At 42.2% G+C, this 19,532-nt stretch overlaps 1 protein-coding gene across 1 annotated transcript in view; it reads left to right on the top strand.

The window, feature by feature from the left end:
- The first annotated feature begins 755 nt into the window (after positions 1-755).
- UBE2R2 (ubiquitin conjugating enzyme E2 R2) overlaps positions 756-19,532 on the top strand; it is a 51,298-nt gene continuing 32,521 nt past the window's right edge. Inside the window, exon 1 of the mRNA XM_062512873.1 lies at positions 756-978. Coding sequence (XP_062368857.1) covers positions 802-978 — 177 coding nt within the window. The 5' untranslated portion in view covers positions 756-801. The remainder of the gene's footprint in view (positions 979-19,532) is intronic.

Below are 19,532 nucleotides of genomic sequence, written 5' to 3'. Positions count from 1 at the left end.
GCAGCGAGCTCTGCCCTCAGTCTCCTTCTCCAGGCTGAACAGACCCAGTGCCCTCAGAGCTCCTCACACGGCTTTCCCTCAAGGCCCTTCACCATCCTTGAGGCCCTCCTTTGGACACTCGCTGACGGCTGAATGTCTCGAGCTGTGGAAGGGAAGGCTTATAGGCTGGACATTAGGAAGATTTTCTTCATAGAAAGGTCATTATACATTGCAATGGGCTGCCTGGGGGGCGATGGGAGTCACTGTCTCGGGAGGTGTTTAAGGAAAGACTGCACGTGGCCCGCAGTGGTGGTGCTGGGTCACAGCCTGAACTCGACATTGTCAGAGATCGTTTTCGAAACGGCTTGACGCTGTGATTTTGTGACCCCCACGCTACACCACAACTCTGAGCTCCACTCCCGCTCCACCACGTGACTTCTACCCCACACGGCCGCCGGCGAGAGCGGCCCCTTTAAAGGCACGCGGCGAGGGGCGTGGCGCGCGGCAGAGCGTGCGGCGGGGCGTGGCCTGGGGCGAGGCAGGGCGTGGCCTGGCTGCGAGCCGGGGCACAGCAGCGCGTGCGGCGGGGGCGTGGCCCGGAGCGAGGGGGCGTGGTTAACGAAGCGGCGGGGGCGGGGCCGGCGCGGCGCGCTGAGGTCAGCGCGAGCGGCGCCGTCACAAAAGGAAGTGGCGGCGGCGGGGCCGTCAGCGCGGGGAGGGGCGGGGGCGGCACCGGCACCACCGGCACCGGGACCACCGGGAGCGGCACCGGCAGCGGCACCGGCAGCGAGGAGGCGGCCGCGGCGGGGGCCGCGCCGCGCCATGGCCCAGCAGCAGATGAGCAGCTCGCAGAAGGCTCTGATGCTGGAGCTGAAGTCGCTGCAGGAGGAGCCGGTCGAGGGCTTCCGCATCACCCTGGTCGACGAGTCCGACCTCTATAACTGGGAGGTGGCGATCTTCGGGCCCCCCAATACGCTCTACGAGGGCGGGTACTTCAAGGTACGGGCCTTGCCCCCGCGCCGCGGGCCGCGGTGTGGGGCTCGGCCGGGACCGGGCCTGCGGGAAGGGGGCACGGGCACGGCCTGGGTGGAGGGGGAGCCTCGCCACAGCCGCTGCGCTATTAATCTGCTCCTGTAGCCCCAAAGAGCCTCCTGTAGGAACCTCGGCGCAGGGTGAGAGTTCTCTCCTTCCGCCCCAAGTTGCCCTCTGGGCTCTGCTCTGTGTGTATTTCACAGAATTGTTACGGTTGGAGGGACCTCTGGAGATCATCTAGTCCTGTATTTCCAAATCCTTTCAGTACCTGGAGGGAACTTAGAGGAAAGATGGGGCAAGACTCTTTACAAGAGCATTTAGGGACAGAACAAGGGGGAATGGGCTCAAACTGAAAGAGAATAGGTTTAGTTTAGCTATTAGGACGAAATTGTTCATTGTGAGGGTGTTGAGGCACTGGCACAGGTTGCTCAGAGAAGCTGGAAGTTCAAGGCTAGGTTGGATGGGGCTTGGAGCAGCCTGCTCTAGTGGAGGGTGTCCCTTCCCATGACAGGCGGGTTGGAACTAGATCATCTTCCAGATCTCTTCCAAGCCAAACATTTTATGATTCTGTGATACTTATTTCAGAGACAGGACTTTCTGAGACATCCCTTGATAGCTTCACTCCTTGATGGCTTATTTGAGGTAAAGGCTGTTTTCCTCAGACTCCATGGGCTTCAGGGCTGTTGGGCACAATTATTTTTCTACTTCTGTGTTCTTGCCCTCCGCACTTTAAGATGGTAGCCTTCAAAGGGCTGCAGCAACACATAATGGGTGAAAGTAGATTCAATTCCTTTCTCAGCCTTCCTGTTAATACAAAAAAACTGTTGTGGTTGCTATTTCCACTCTATTTCCACAGCAAGTAAGAAATCTGGCACAGCCACCCCAGAAAAGAACTGAAGGGAATGCACTTAAATTATCAAAACAACTGGAGGAGGAGTTGCACTTTTTTCTTAAAACAAGCAATTTGAAAATCTTTGTGTCTTCAGAAGATGTGTTGCATTAGGCACACTCCTCTACACTTTGTATCTGCTTGATCTCTGGCAAAATATAGTCCCCATGAGCTTGCTTCCCCCAGCAGTTAACTGTTTGGTTGTGGCTCCTGCATCTCCCATTTCATGCCCTTTGGCTTCTTTCAAACTGAAAAAAAATAAAATTGGATGATGTCTTTGCTTGACTGACATGCACCTTCAGTGCTTCTTGGCCTCCACAGGTCAAGGTTTAAGAGCTTTGTTCCACAAAACCAAAATAACCTGTAGCTTGGGGAATAATGGATTTGAGTCATGTTCAGTTTGGCTTCATTGTTTGGAAGGAAAGGAAGGCTTTGGCATAAGACTAGCCTTTTGTAATGTGTTGGCTGGCTTACTCATGTAGGTGTGATAGGTGTATTCTTAGACTCACCTCCATTATTACTTATTCAGGAAGTCGCTCAAGCCTTTGGTTGGTAACAGTGTCATCTTTACATCCAAATGGTCTGGTGACCTCTTCCTGCACTTATATTACTCATCCATTTTTTTTCAAAGAAATCATGGCTGATCGAAATTGGTTGAGTTCTCTGGACTGCATATTTGCAGCTATTCCTGGAAAGAAGCTGAAGCTACCTGAAAAATAATTTGGGTATATGTGTTCACAAGTGTAGATTTAGGCAAGGCTCCCAGTTGCCTTACCTCAGCACTATGATTGAGTTTTGGGGTATTTGATGTCCTTGAACTGCCCTGCCTTTCTTCTAAGTTCTTTTGACCAACCCTGTGATAGTTGTTTTGAGAGTGGGAAGATGAGGTCTCATGATGCTTCCATCCCTCCCCAGCAGTGGTATTCCTTTCAAGTGCTGTGGCTGAAATCTCTCACATGTTGTTTCTGTCTCATTTTTCCTCCATGAGGAGCCTTGCATGGAGCCCTGGATTTTTGTAGTGTCTGATCTTTGGTTATGCATCTTGACTTCCGAGACACTGAAAAAAGAGTGAGTCCTGTGAGAAGTTATATTCTTGGTTCTCTTTGTCTTAGGTCTTCACATGTATTAGACTCTGCTTATGGGATCATTCGGATATAAGAATAATAACCTAACTTTATTTGGTGGGTGGCTTCTGGAATACATTAATTGTACATGCTGCTCTGAACTAGTGCTCATCTTGCATGTGTTTCATTTCCCAGATCTCTTAACTTGATGAAATATTTAGCTTAATCTTGTTTTGTATTTTCAGTTTAGTAAGGTTAGGAAAGTAGGATTAGAAAGATGCAGTTGTGGTACGTAACGTTTTTCAACCTCGTGGCAGTGAGAGTTTGGGAATTGTGTTCCATGCAGGAATTTGAGGGAAAGTGCACAGGTAAGCTAGAGCATAAATATTTCAAGGAAAACTTGTGGTTAAGGTGACTTTAATAAAGAAAGTATTAAGGATGGTTGATTAGGGAATACAGTTGCTTGATTCGTGTTTTGGGAGCTCTTGGAGGTGGTCACATCAACTTTTGGCACCTTGTTTATTCTTGGAGAAATATGACCTTTTTGTCAGGGTTGAACTGGTGGCATAAACTGAAATGAGGGAAGTGATCTCTCTGCCCCTCCTTGAGAGAAGCTGCTGTCTGAAGCTGGTTCAAGAGATTCTGGTTTCAGTTGCAAATCCTGTAGCTCTCCCACCTGATAAATTGAAGCAGAGAACAAGTCCTGTTGAATGTTTGTTTAAATGGTAGGTTGTCAACATGCTGGCTACAATGAAGTCAGGGACTTCTTAAAAATTCAAGCACAGCGTCTAAATATATTTTATCAGCTAATGCAGCATGCTCAGATCTGCTGCAGTGCTTTCAGGGTTTAGGGCAGCAGCCTCCAGGAGCAACAACTATATGAAGAGCAGCTTGTATCAGCAAGGAATCATGCAGCAGCCCCCCCCCACCCATTCATGTGATCAGCTTCAGACGCTTCTTGTCTGAAGTGCAAGTCACATCAACCTTTGTCTTAACTAGTGACAATATTCCCAGTCATGCTGAACAACTTTTTAATGTTTTGAGCAACCTTTTAAGTTCCTGACTGCCATCCTCAAGGAAGGAGGTAACCTATTTCGTACACTGGTCACCTCTCTTCTTGGCTGGCAAGGGATAGTTCGGGGGCAGTGGTAACACTAAGTCCTTCAAAGAGGTTGTAGTAAATTTCTGTCCCTCAGCTGCTGGCAATAAGAAATTGCCAGTGTGACTAAAGTTCTAGCAGAAGCAGTTCTGTTGGGCCACAGGTATTGGACTGCACTAGGAGAACTTGGTCTTGGAACTAGACTAATTCACAGAGTATAAAGGTGCAATATGAGTAAGCCTTATATATCTAAGATGCTGCTTACATCTGATTCACTTGCTCAGGTTTTGGAGTGACTAAGGGAAGATTTTTCTCAGAGTGAAATGCTTCATATACAGGTCACATATAGAGGCAATGCTTCTTTCTTATCTCAGCTGCGAAGGACATGGTGTGATAAGATAGGCCTTTAGATCAGATTTCACAGGGCTATGTGGTGGTCTTGACCTGCTCTGGAAGTGATGGAAATGTGTTTTTCTGGTTTTGCAGGCAGTGCCTGAGCAGTAGAGAACCAGAATGTGCCATAATCTACAGGACTAAGTGTGAGCAGTTCAGCAATACCACCTTTATACCATAGGCATATTTTGTTCATCTGAGAGGGTCCTTTGCTACATGGCAGAAGTTCTTCACCTTTAATTTTGAAGCCAGTACATAAATGGGTGCCACGACAGCAAAGGTTATTATGCTGTAATCTGGGGTTGATAGATGCCAGTTAGGATAGATCTCAACGGCTGAGGGCTGTGCATGGTGAAATCTTTACCATCTCAGCTGACCATTCTTCTCTATCTCAAAATCCAGTATCTTTCTTTAATGCTTGAGCCTTCAGGGCCTGAAGCTTGATGAACCTTTGCCCAATGCTTTGATCAAGCAGTGGATACTTGCAGGACTATTAGAAAGTGTTTCCTGGTGGCTTGCTTGATGTCCTGAATGTTTGCAATTGCACCTTAGCAGTGGAGTTTGTAATGGTTTTGAAAAAGACAGGTCTTCAGATTTTTTTAGTTGCGTGGTGTTCTTGTGCTGGGAGCCAGGATTTCAGGGAAGGTGCAACTGAGAAATTATACAAATAGAAACTTCATTAGCACTGCTGAGAAGCATGATTTGACCAAGTACACTGCATCAAGAAGTGTGTTTAATGAAGACCAAAAGTCAATGTTAAAAACTCCTTCAGAGGTGATTCAGGCTGGGTAAATTAAAATTAATATACCTAGCATGAAAGGAAACAAGAAAAATTAACTACTATTAGAGTTACTATTTTGTAGTTCTTAAGGCAGTTTAGTTCATAAGGAACTTTTCCTACTTGAAGGAGCAAGCCTTGACACATCAGTTGGAAGGGGAGAAAAACACCAAGCATTCTGATTAGTTTTGTCAGGTAATTTAGGGGCTAAATACTTGTCAAGGCATTGTTATCCTTGCTTTTTGTAATTAGTTAGCCTTATGCTGTATCGAGTTCTGTATTGTGTCTCAGTTTCTTCCTGGTGATTTTGTTTCAAAGTAACTTGCAGAATGTGTTAAGATTTCAGAGCAGGAAATAGAGAGCCAGTCAGTTACCCATAACTGAGGGCAAGAATGAGCACCACATTTAAAACTTCAGTATTGTAGTCTATTCCTCATCAAGCTTAGAATTAAGCAAATGTAGAAGTTTTTTTAGAAGTAAGACTTCTTAGAAGTTTTCTAAGAACTTAGAATTATACTACTGGTAGAACATTTAGTTTCACAAAAATATCCTCAATGCCAGGATAAAAATGTGAGATACTCTCAACACAAAAACTTTGCACTGCAAAGTCCTGCAGTTTCTCTCTGTGTATTTGATCTATTTTTTTTCCTTTTCATTGATGCTAATAAGCAGTGGTTTGGTGCAGCAAAGGGACATGAAATTCCATGTCAGAAGAGCCCTGCTTGCTCCAGGTCTGTGTAGCTCCTGCTCAGTCTCAAAAGCCAAGGAGCCTCTAAGTTGTCAGAAGGCAGGGAAGCAAAAGACTTCTTCCAATGCTGGTTCATGGATCAAAAGCACAAATATGATCCCAAACTCTCAGGCCTGTGGAATACCTGATTGTTCCTTACTCTGCTGTTGCATGCAGTTTTTTGGATAGCAGTGCCTCTGGCTGCACAGACTACTCTCCTGTGCTGTAGGCCATTCTGTACATCAGTGTATCATCAGGAGGAGATGGTTGAAATCATGGTGGCAGCACCAGTCTTTTCCCTGGGGCTCCTCTGATCCCAGAAGGACTGTGCGTGCTGAGAAGTGCAGGTAGTGGTTTCCAGTTCTGATACTGCCTTAGCACAGGAGATATGTGCAGTCAGGTCCTGTTATATGGCAAGAGGAGAGCTGTAGCACAGCCCAACTCTTCTATCCTATTAGAATAAAACAGAAAACTTTTCAGATAGGTAAAGTGAGCACTGTTCATTTGCCTGATTTTTGTACAGTGGTCCATGGAAAAGGTAAAATACAGCTTGAGTTTCAGTTTTTTTTCATGTAACAGTGCAAGGAACTATCTCAACTTCTTGTCTGTCTGTTCAAGAGACAGTAACTAAAAGCATGTAGACTTATGTGGTTCATATTATAGGAATTAATCAAAGGTTTTGACTACATAGTGTTAGAAGAGTGGGGGTTTTTAAAACTCATTTTTTTGTGTAAATCTTTTAGATCCATTGTTGTAGTGATATTATGCCAGTGTCTGAGGGTTTTACACATTTGTAACTTTTAAAAAACTTAAGCATGTTTTTACCTTGCTGTTTCTGAAGTCACTCTAATGCTGCCTTGCTATTTTATGTAGTAATATATTTCACACAGGGTACCTTCTTTTTAGTAGCACTTTTGGTACTATACAATGCTTGTTTTGCATCTGGAGGGCAGGGAATACCAGAAAAAAAAACACTTGCAGAACTTTAACTCTGATCTTTGATGTGCAGTTTTGTTGTGTTGTTTATAGCATGTTTATCAGATGTTTGGGCTAATGAATAGTATGAGCTAAATGATGAACTTACATGTAGCTGAATTCAAGTTGGGAATGTCACAGTTACACATTGTCTGCAATGTGGATGGACTAGAGGTGATGTGACTCCTAAATACAGCTATTCTTAGGATTTGGGCTGCACGTGATCAGACGTGTACATACACACAAGCATGTACACAAAACTAGTCAGCTATTTCCAGAATGCTGCTTCATATTTAGGCTTAGTGTTTTTATCCAGCATTATGAGTCAGGGGAATTGCAGTTAATCTTGCTAAGCTTTTGTGGTAGTGACTTGCTGAGAACATCCCATCTCACCAGGCCAATTTGATAATAATAAATTTGGCATTGTGCACCCACCCTTGAAGCACTAGTAGCCAAGAGTAACTAAATTGATTGATTGCCTATTGTCATAGTTACTGAAATATTTTAAATGTGTTTGCCCAAAGTGGCTTACAAAGAGAATAAAAATGACAGCTACTAAATTATGGTGTGTTTATGATATTTTGGAATCTTGCTTGACTTGAAGAAATGTGACCTTGTGACTTCCTGGGTATTCATCTTAAATTGAAGCCTGTACCTGGGGAACAGCAAGAACAGAAAGAGGCTGAATGTTCAGTGGGTGACACTTAAAGGCATCATAGCATTTGTGGTTTAGAAAGAGAAGGCTGCCTGGCAGGTGGGCTGTACCTTACTACCTAAGCTTTTCAATACTAAAAGCTGACATATGTTTCTTTTTGAACTGCTTTGCTGTCTTAAAATTGTACAGGTAATTTAGATATTCAGATAGGTTTTGTTTGAGAAATCCAAGCTGATTACAGTAAGGATATGTTTGCAGTAGCTTTGTGACTCTTCCCTGAGTTATGTATCCTAGTTAAGTGTTTAAAACATATGTTTTAATGTTCATCATAGCAAAATATTTGAAGAAGTTAAGATGCCAAACCCTCTGCCATGGTATTGAAACGGTGCAAGGACCGGTGTTTAATCAGTTGTGTCACTTGGGTCAGTTTTTGAGTGACAGAAGCTTCTCCATTGTGCAAAAATTCTTTTGTTTTAAATTAACCTTCAGACATCTCTGCAGCTAGAAACCTTTTGCTGTCAGACCTAAGTAAAAAGCTGAAATAATATTATTTTTTTGCAGTACCCTTATTTGCCTTGTTAAAACAAAAGCCATGCAATGGAGTAGCTTTGACTTACAATACATTCTCTGAATACACATTTGTTCTTGCATGAAGTCTGCTTGCATAAGCCCCTTATTCATGGATGTAAACCACACTGGTGTGCAGGTGTTTGCTTATCTTGGCTAGAATAACTGTCTGTAAAATCACTCACCTTTATTAAAAGAATGGGCTTCTTATAATGTATTGAAGAAAACTGAATTTCATCTCTGTGGTGCCAGCTACCTCTCTGCAAAAGAGTAACTGGACCCACACTTGGTAGCTGACTACCTTTCAGCAGTGCATTAAGCAGTATAACTTGAGAGGCTGACATCTCTTCTGTACTTTTTAAGTATCTTGTAGCTATTATTTAAATCCCTTCTAATTTGTTATTCATGTGGTAACAAAATGCCCCTACCCAGATGCTTCAGATGGTGTATGGCACTTTTTGTTTAAAGGGGAAAGAGAAAGCCTGGTCTGTTCTTAACCATTCAGTGGGCTCTCTGTCTAACCTAATTTTTTATTGCTGTGTCCATATTTATTCAGAATGCCAAGTAGGAAAGATGTTGAGAAACAAATCTTATTCAAAATTTACTGTTCAATTTCAGTGGATGATGGTGCTGTTTCTTCTCTTGTATAGCTCTCTGAGTGTCAGGTGGCTGTTTCTTGAGTCGACCACAACCATGTTTAAACAATTCTCTGTAGAGAACCTATTACTTTTTTTTTTTAAGCACTTCTCAATGAAGCTAGGCAATTTGTATTGCTGTATTATCTCCATTGGAACATCTAAAAATTAAAATTTTGAGAACAACATACAGTGTGATTTCCGTTTCTCAGTCTCTGCCAGAAACCTGAAAGCTTATGTCCTTCAAAATTTGACTAAAATACTTTCTGTGAAATTTAACTAATTTTCTTTATTTTTCATGCTGGTTGCAGTCTTTGATTTGTGTGGATGAAGCTTGACTGGCTCTGGCCTGAAGTACAACAGTAGTGGCACTACTGGGGAGAACTAGGTTGGTAGGGTAGACTTGATTGAGACTGTGGACATCTGGGCTTTTGAATTTTGAAACATGCTGTATTATCGACTATTTTTTGATAGTGAATATGGTTTTGACCTTCAGAGGTTTATCAGCAGACTCACCAGGGGCTAAAAAGCAGATCTGGAGATCTATTTTAAATTACAGTAATAACTAAGTAGATGGTCTTGTACCCATATCATCCGTAATGTTGCTCCATTTGGAAAGAGATCGGACTTATACTGGCTGCCGCTAAGGAGGGATGGAGTAAGAAGTCTGCTGGTCTTGACCACTTCCTTCTTAGTTTTATGAAATAAGCCTGGATTGTGTTGCTGTTAGAGGTGATACTCCAATTTCACGGATTCAAGGCAGCTTGCTTGATGTTCAGCTTGGATAAATGACTGTTAATTTTTGCCCAACTTGCAGGCTTATCCCACACCTACTAAGAAGTTGTTCACTTTTTTTCACATCTCTAATGTAAGTGATATGCTTGGGCTCTTCAACCAGGGACCAGCTGCAAAAAAATACAGCTAAGTAACTTGGCAGTCAAGAAAAGCTGTGAGAAGCTGTGGTGGGATGGCTGCTATAGGTATGTGGTACCTTCCTCAGCCAGGGAGCTTCCTGTTGGCAGTTGTGGATGTATTCCTGAAAGATGGACTTTGTCAGGTTGGGGTAAGAATCATGAATAACCATCCCAAAGCACAGCATTGCCCATTCCTTTGCCTCATGAAATGTCACATGGGCATGTCTTCAGCACATGCACCACACCTGGGATCTCATCTGCTGTCCAGATAATGGCACATCCTGTGAGATCAGTTCTGTGTGTGCAATGGCAGAAGCACGGAGGAAGGCTCTGGTATGCTTGGCCGCAAAAGATCTGTCATTGTCATGCCACCAGGCCTCTTCATGTGTCTTGGAATCCAAGCCCACCTCAGGCATCTCTTTCTTCAATTCTTCCTAAACTGGAATAACTGTACTTGAGTCACAACTCTAGGCTCACATGAGGTCACCATATGTGACTTGATTGGTGCTCCTGGTGTCTCAGCCTTGTTCCGTTTCCTCTTCTTCCCTGCAGCTGAGCATGTGGATAACTTTCACCTCCTTAGAAACACAGAATGTTAAGGTTGGAACAGACCTCTGAGATCAAGTCCAACCACCAACCCAGTACCACCACCACGTTCACCATTAGACCATATCCAGAAGTGCCACATCCACACTTTTTTGCAAGAGAACAGTCAAGTCTTTTTTGACCTGCCTACATCTAACCTGTACTTCCAAGATGGCTACCGTCTGCTTTTAAAATGAAAATTATTTAAGGAAGAGCATCTAAGTTATACTATAGCAAATCTAGGAAAGCTTTGGCTGGAGGTCCATTCTGTTTGTGTCTTTAACTCTTTTGTCCTCCATTTTTTTTTTGGATTGTGTAGCTTTCTGTTCAGGTTGCATTAGTTCATAGCTGGAGTTATAATTAAGTCTTGGAGGTTTTTTTCTTTCCTTTTCATGCAAAGTACTGAACAATGATTTCTTGCTCTAGGAAAAATGTTGTGCAGAATCAATTAGGTTAGAAGAGATCTGAGATCAAGTCCAACCTGTGACCTGACACCACTGTGTCAACCAGACCCTGGCACTGAGTGCTACATCCAGTCATTCCTTAAATAGCTTCAGGAACAGTGACTCTACCACCTCCCTGAGCAGTCCTTTTCAATGCGTAATCACAATTTCTATGAAGAAATTCTTCCCAATGGCTAACCTAAACCTCCCCTGGTGCAGCAAGACTGTATCCTCTTGTCCTGTTACTGGTTGTCTGGGAGGAGAGCATGACCCACACCTGACTACCCTGCTGTCAGGCAGTTGTGGAGAGCTGTAAGGTCACCCTGAGCCTCCTTTTTTCCAGGCTGAACATCCCAAATTCCCTCAGCTGCTTCTCACAGGGCTTCCCCTGTAGCCCTTCACCAGCTTCACCGACCCATGAACCTGCTCCAGCGCTTCAGTGCCCTTCCTGAACTGAGGGGCCCAGAACTGCACACAACACTTGAAGTGTGGCCTTACCAGTGCCAAGTACAGGGGGAACAAACTGGAACCAACTCAGTGTAACTAGAGGGTTTTTTTAGTATGGTTGTCATCTAAACTCTGTGCTGGATCTCCTTCTAGTAAAAAAAATATATACCATGAAGGAGGTGTTTTATGGAAGAGGAACATAATGATGGTACTAGGAAGGAGTTTTTCTGTTCTCAGAAAATGTTTCATCTTTGTTAAAGTACTTTTGTGTGATGCAGAATTTGTACAACTGTAATAATGCAGAAAAACTAGGGACAGTGATGTTTGGGCTGAGCCTAAAACCTACTTTTAATGCTAGGTTGGTGCATTGCATTTGATTCTTAATTTGTAGATTAGTTGTTATATGATGTCAACTTGAAATATGAGGGTTATGAGAAACCAACTTCTAAGATAAGTTTGTCTATTACTAGATGCTTTTATGGCCAACCAGATACCATCTTCTGCTAGGTAGCAGCCAACAAGCCTGCTTTGGTACATGTTTAGCTGGGCTTTATATGGTGAAACTTTTAAATATTGTTGTGTCACATTTGCTCTGAACACAAATTGCTACTATCTGATGTTAGACTGGGTGAAAGGGATGCACAGTCCAGAATCTGTTTTCTGTTAGGCCCTTTGTGTGGGCAAAGCACGGCTCTTGTCCAGAATAGTCTATAGATGCTACACAAACAGGATGAGAGAGCCACTGAAAAGCTTTGTTCATCATCTGTAGTGACTATAAGAGGTGCTCACGTGAAGGACACTGGGCTGGTATTGAAGGAACCCTGTAGACACACTGGGCATTTTGCAAAATTTTCTTTTTCTTATCTTGTCAAAATGTTCTTTGACAAGAGTAAGAGTAATTTAGTGAATAGAGACTAAGCCTTCTATCTGGTTTATATTCATTATTCTGGATAAATTAACACTTTTATGTAAAATACAAATATCTTATAATAGTATAACTGACTAAATCTGTAGGTAGAAAGTGTTTGCTTTTTATAGATAATTCATGGGAGAGCTTTCTTCCAAAATAAATTGGACATGTATGTTTACAAGTACAGTATTTAATTTTGGAATAGCTGAAGAAATTAAGTGAATATGTTTCAGGCTGCTTAACCACAAAGGCAAAAAGATTTTTTTTTTTTCAATGAGAACTTCTGCTTATTCCTAATTTTTAAAAATAAAAGCCTGAGCAGTTTCTTGAAGCGCCCAACACAGAACCTGATGTACTGACAAGTCACACTCCTCTGCACAGACTTTGTCCATGAGGCAGCTGCGGCAATTCTCTAAGAGCAAAAAATAAAGCTGGGGTTGTGTAACTTAACCTGTGGGAGGAGGGGGACATTCCTGGTGCTGAAGAGAAAGCCATCAAGTCAGGGCCTGAGTATGTAGGCTTGTGAGACGAATGCTATGCAGGCTTCACAAATCTCAGAATGTATTGTGGAGAATCTGGGTAAACTCATTGGAGGAGGCAAAGTAATCCTTTGCCTTGCCTTGTCATTTGAAATGTCAGAGGGACCTGCACTGAGTTTGAAGCCACACTGCTTTTTTTACTTCCCACCTCTGGGATTTCTTTCTTACACTGTATTAATTGCTCCAGCCTCTCGTGCCCTTCCATTACAGCTGCCCCAGGTCTTCTCTCCTGTGCTTTGAAGGGTAGGTTCAAAATAAAGCCTCCTGCCACAGAGAAAACAGCATGTGGGATTTGATGTGAAGTGTGGAAGTGTGAAAGGGCTTGCAGCTCTGCAGCACGGCCAGGGAAACAGCCTGGTGTGGCACGTTGTGGAGCTGGCACGTTCTCAGGGCAAGTTTTGGCTCTAGTCAGTAAAGATAGGGTGACAAACACAACAAAACTCAGAGGCATGTCAGTAATAGATTTCAAACTAAGTGCAATTACCCAGGCTATGCCACAACACTGAGCTTAAAACACATGGGCGGAAAGCCAAATTCTGCACTTAGCAAACACTTTAAATAGAAAACTACAGCACAACTGACATGCAGGTACTTTTCCTTTTATAAGAAAACTGGTGTTTATGACTAGTTTAATTATAAATTCGTTGATAAACACTATTTTATTTATTCTCTAAAATAATGTTTAGTCACAGGTTAATGTGATTACTATGTATAGTTTGAGTTTTAGGTAAAATATAAAGCCTTTATGTTCTCTAATTTTGTTAACCTTGTGCAGATAGGTACAGCAAAAGGAATAATTGGGGTGTATTCCAATGATACTGTGGCAACCATGGCAAATCACCAAGGTCCACACTAATAAACCATTGAGATAATTTTGTAGTGTTTAAATATCTCTGCAATGCAGTAGTGGCACACTTGACCTGTCTCAGACACAGCGACAGGATGGTATTTAACACCAGTTGTGAACTGACCCAGCTTAGAGCTGGTTTTGCAGCCCATGCTTAATCCCACGTTGCCATGGTTCAGCCACCACCTGTATCCGTGATAATGGATGCAAACCCGGTACAGTTGCAGCTGTAAATCTCTTAAGACACAGCAGTGAGGGCTGTGTAGACAAACTTGGGAAACTACTCTGATGTAGCTTCTGATGCTGGTAGTACAAAGATGCTGGTAACTTTTTTTGGTGTTAAAACTTAACCAGACCTAACTTAGTTGTTTCTGTTGTCTCATCCCGTATTTTAAAACGTAAATTCTAATCAAAGCCCATGTTGTGATTGAAGTTGTGAAACCTTCTTGTTTGTGTTTAAGATAGATGGATTGGGGGAAGAGGAGTGCTATGCAGGATCTTACTGCCATACTTTATTGAGAAATTCCTGGAAATTCTATTATATTGTGCTAAGACTTGGCTGCCTGCAGAGCTCAGCTGAATTTGCCATTTGGTTTCATGGCTGTCATGACTGGGAAGTTTAAGAGCTTAAGCCTCACTTAGTTAAAACATCCATATAGTTATGGGGATTATCTACCTGCTAATTGCTTTATGGAGGTTCTGTGACCTTTTTTAGGGAAGATGTGTATTGTTGTGTATTTAAATACCTGGATGAGTTTAAGAAATCTTGTGTCACTTTGTTTCTCTTGGTAACAGAGTTGAAGGAGATTTCAGGTACTGAGTTATTGGAAGTGACAGTATAGGTGCATAAACCTGGTGTGGATATTCTGTGATTGCCTCAGCGCCTTGGAATTTTAGCTATCAGAATTTTTACAGCTTTACAGGAAGCCTCACTGTTGAGAGCATAATTAAAACAAAGCTGTTCCTATGTCAGAAACTTGAGATTCTTAGGACAGAAGAACCCAAAGGCTACTAAAATTAAAGAAACACAAAAGCCAGATTTCAAAAATCACTGTTTCTGGCAACTGATTTCCTAGAAGTTATGGTGAACGGAAGGGAAGCCCAAGATAGATGAGCTGAGGTGCTGGTGTTGATGAAGTGGTTGTCTTGGCAACTGCAGTTACTTAAATATCCTGAGGAAAATAGCAAGGAAATGTTAAGATTGAGAAATGGCAACGGATTGACAGAAGAACCAGGAGCAATGAGCAGCTTGAAGCTTAACACAAGGAGTTGATATGACTACAGTAGCAAGTTGATGTTTTCAGTAGTGAGATTCTTGAGTGTGGTAATCCTGATGGTTCTTCTCTTGTAATAACAATGTGTCTGGCTCCCTACTTGCCGCATGAGGCCAGATCTCTGCAGAGTCACCTTCCAGGGTCTGTTTGCCCCCCAAGAGGTGACTGATGAATGTGGTGTCAATTCAGGTTCTGCTGGTGTGCTTCACGTGGCAGCTCCTCTGCTGATTGTAGCTATACAAGTATTGCAGCAAAATCCCAGTGCAAAATAAACCCCGCATGCAAGCAGGTTCTAGTGTGAGAATTGCATTCCATGTCAGATGAACTGCTGGAGCTGCAATTGTGATAGGGATTGCTCCAGGTCCCTGTAGTGCTTTCTGTAGTGAGAAATTGAGCCACCTTGCTATGTGTGTTTTGCTAGTTGTGATTACACGTGCTGATTTGTGGTTCTGTAGGTAAAAGCTGGTAAGTTTTAATCCTCTGGTTCCCTCATAAAGTACTTAATTCTCCTTCACTTCAGCACAAAAAGCACAGCCCTGAGAAAACCCAACTGAGTAAAACAAGCAGAATTTGAGCCAGTTTTTTCCTGCTGCCACAAGCATATTTGCAACTGCCAGCTATGACAGGTATTTCTACAGGCACTGAATCTTAAGCAGAACACCAGGTGCTCAGAGAAGTTAAAGAAGACTAGGTGTACTCTTTCTGCCTTTTATCTAATCCTTGGTTTCTGAGTGTCTCTTTGTGTTGTAACTTGTGAAAAGTCACAGTTGAAAACTTGATTCAAATGAAAGTGAAAAACTCATAAGCAGTCCCTCTATCTTTTTTTTTTTAACCTCCATATTTAAAAGCTGCCTGGCTCTATTGGTAGTGATCAGGGTACCAGGTGGACTTGATGTTCCTGTGATGCAGGTCTAGCTTGGTGCTCTGGTTATTTCATTCAGTCATTATGACCATCTATTTCTGCTTAGCCACATTTTTCAACACAGGCAAAATCTCTGCTAACTTTCTCTAATAGCAGTGTAGGCCTGTGCTACAGTTAATAGTTGATTTACTTCTGAAGCTTTGCCTAATTGGAGGTTTTCCTTGGCAAGTAATACCAGTTTCTGCAGTACTGAAATGTTAGAAATTATGGTCCCTGGTGTAATGCAGATACTGATGATGTTTTATTTGTGGGTAGCTTTTGCTGAAGAAGCAATAGTGGAAATACCTATTTAGGCTTTCCCCCCTTCCTGGCTTATAAGTTTTTAACCTGTATTACATCTCACTCTGACCCTTCAAGGGTTTTTTACATTGAAAGTGCTAATCTGATACAGGACCTCTTAAGGTATCTGTAACCATCTGACACCAATCAACAGATTAATGTTCACAAATCACTTCTGAAAGTAGTGTGCTATGTTTTCCAGATATTTCCTATCATTGCAAAGAATATTTAATTAAAAAATGAGGGAGTACGAGATGAAACCTGGATCACCTTATGTAATCACTTTGACTTGCGTGCTTATAGTGGTATGCTCTGCTGTTAAGATCCACTATTTCTATCCTTCTATTTTCTCTGCTTTGTCAGCTAAAAGTTCCAAATATGCCTGGTACAATCAAAGCCACCCTTTTGTCAAAATGAAGCTTGTTATAGGCAGCTTCATAAACTAGGCAGTACTATTATATGGAGTAGTCTGAGTTTCTGAAGAGAACATGTTGTAGCTGGCACTTCAGTGGAGATGACTTAGTAATCATAGCTCCTTTGTCTGAATCCTTCTGCCATTTCATGGGGCTAATAGCAAATTAAGCTTTTTGGAGATGTGAGGAAAGCCAGCTGCTAAAAATACTTGGGGTTTGTGCATCGTTAATTATTTTGTTGGAGTCCAAGGTATAAGGTCAAAGTGTTAGCTAAACTCTCCTGAAATTAATAGTCCTGGCACTGGAGCAAGGCTTCTTGTGAACAGTGATCATGATTCTCTGAACCCTTTTACAACAATACAAGGCAAGACTGTTAAGACTTTGGGTTTGGTTTTTTTGGGGTGTTTGTTTGTTTGGGGGTTTTTGTTGTTTGTTTGGTTTTGGGTTTTGGTTTGTTTTCTTTGCTTTAGATGATTTACTGAAATCAGCAGAGAATTGCTTACTTAGGTGATCATGGTGATAGTCTGGGTGTTTTGCTGTGATGATCTGACTCTGAAGGTGTCACATCAACTTCTGCGCCTTAAGTGTGTCAGTTCTAGTTTAATGTGTTGTAAGAGCTTGTGAATATGAATCAGCTAAGGTTTGGCTTGAGTTGCCCTTATTCCAAGATAAATGTAATGCACAGTTGTATAAGCTAGTAAGAGGAGTCTGAACCTGAGCTAGTGAGAACTAGTTTGCTTTTGGTTTTTGTAAACTGATCCTTAGTACTACTTACCAGTCAGTTGCTAGAACAGTGGGCATGGTTTCTGCTGCTCTGTGCTAAGCAAAACAATCAGAAAGAAAAAAATGTATCTGATACAGTGGCTGATTTATACCACAAGGTGTGGCATTCCTTTAATCCTTTTATAAACTGTTTAATCCTAGCTAATGTACTTGTGGATGTCCTTATTACCCATACAACGCCGAATTCATTTTGAACTCTGCTAAACTGTTTGCCTTAATGTTGCTTAGCAATAATTAGTAAAACACAGGTGGTTTGTGTATTAACTCTAGATCAAACCTTCAAAATTTTGTTTGTGCTGACCTGTTAGGCTTTTATGTTGGTAAGATTTCCACTACTGAATGGTGAATGGAAACTCATCCAGATGGGTGCTTGAATCAGCCTCACTGCCAGCCCTTAGCTTGGATCTTTTCTTAATTTTTTCTTTAAAGCCATTGTGTTATGTTTCCACTTGATGTAGCAGGCTTTTAAGAATGTTGGATAGCTTCCTTCCCAAACTGTGGAGCATGCTATAGGAAGCTTCACCTTCACAAAGTTAAGAAAGCATCTGTTCCCTTTTTTATGGGAACTTGAGACAAATTGCTGGATGTCATTCTGCTATTTGCAGTTTAACCATGGTGCTCTTACAGGAGCACACGGGTTATAATAAAGGGTAAAGGAGTAGTGGTAGTTGGTATTCAGATGTTTTAGGTGTAATTATGATGGGATACTGGAGAACCTTTCATTTTGCGATTTTGATTCCACATTCTTCCTTTCTGAGATGTTTGTTCTAGGCAAGTTTGGTTGGTTGTTCAAGGTCAAAGTTCCACTTTAAGTTAAGGAATAAGAGAGTATTCTTAAATAATCCCTGCCATGCTTTTGTAGTAGTATTTTTATCCCATATGTTCTTGCCTTGAAACTGTCACTATTTTGGAGCAATCTGTGGTAAGTAGGGTAAAGAACTAAAATCGTGCAGAGTGCCTGAAGTGCCAACAACTTCAGTATTGAAGGGTGGCATTAAGGGCCAGCCCACTTACTTAGCATGCCCAACATTGGAGTGAGACTTTGAGAGGTTCAGCCATCTCTTGTCTGGGGATAACTGTGTCCTCAGGGCTTTGACTCCTGTAGGAAACTTAATATGTGTCTCTCAGCCAAAAGTACTGGAGATGTATTTAGTTCCCACTTCAGCTTAAAGGGACTAAACACGTATCTTCTGGGGTTTTTTTGAGGTAGTATAGTTATCAGGCTGTGAGTTTATATTGAGGAATCCTTCCTTTCCCTTACTGAAACTTTTGTATTTTGGGCTCTTGGCTGTGTACTGGGTAGAGCCAAAACCCAGCCAGCAGTGAAGGAACTTGCCTCTGTAGCTTAAGGTGCTCAGCTGGAAGGAGGGATTGCTCCTGTTTATCAGCTCACATGCCAGTGTGAAATGTTACTGATCCTGACAGTTTTTTCCAAGCTCTGTGCTATGAGCTGTCAGTCTCCTTTTGTTTTCTGGCTTGGGCTTTTGCATTCCTGTCTGGACAGTGGCCTGATGCCAAGGGGAAGGCTGAAGAGAGCTGTGCTTAATGCCCTTTAGGATAGGTCATCCACCCAGGAGGTGGAGGATGCAAAGTGCTTTTGGGCCAAATGCCCCAATGCCAGCTGATTGGATAAGGTGTCCCAGTTTAGCTGATTTTTTTTTTTTTTTTAAGGAAAATAGGACAGTCATCTGAATGAAGTGTGTGGTAACGTACAGAATTTCAGACTCTGAGTCAGCCTTGTACACACATCTACTAGTAACCTTGAGTTCAGTATTAAATTGTCAGAGCTCAGTGTTCAGGCTGTTTTGGTTTTTTGTCACTTTCGTTGGGCAGGTTAGCAAGCCTCAGAAGGAACAAAATCAGAATCCTGGATCTAGAACCTGGAGTTTTCAAGGGTGCATCCCTAGTTTGCATTGACTCTTGAGATGTTCTTCACAAGCACCAGGCTTGTCATGCTTACCCGTACAATGAGTATAGTGTTAGTCCTGTTCTAGCAGAGTCCAGAAAATCAACGGATAAGCTACTTTTAGGTATCTATTAATTACTCTGTTCTGGATAGTGCTGGATCTTCTTTTCCTTTTTAAACTTCTGTTCTTGTATTTTTGGAGGACACATCTGTAACAGAGGTTGAGAAGGTATACTCAAACAGTTCCTGTATCATGCTCAGTGCCTAGTAATGTATTTATGGCAGAAAGTCTTTCAGTGCAACAGGGAAATTACTTTAAAGTCCATACTTGTAAATACTTTTACAAGCTTTTTTACCATTCTTTTTCTGGTGAAATCTTCTCATTAGTGTGCTGTAGTCAGTTGTCTTGTGGATGAAGTTGTGATTTTAAAGACAGCATTTCACACTGGAAGCAATTTCAGTGTCCTATGATAACAT

This window comes from Cinclus cinclus, chromosome Z, assembly GCF_963662255.1.
Source record: "Cinclus cinclus chromosome Z, bCinCin1.1, whole genome shotgun sequence".
Lineage (NCBI taxonomy): Eukaryota > Metazoa > Chordata > Aves > Passeriformes > Cinclidae > Cinclus > Cinclus cinclus.
This window is presented reverse-complemented; position numbering and strand designations above follow the sequence as displayed.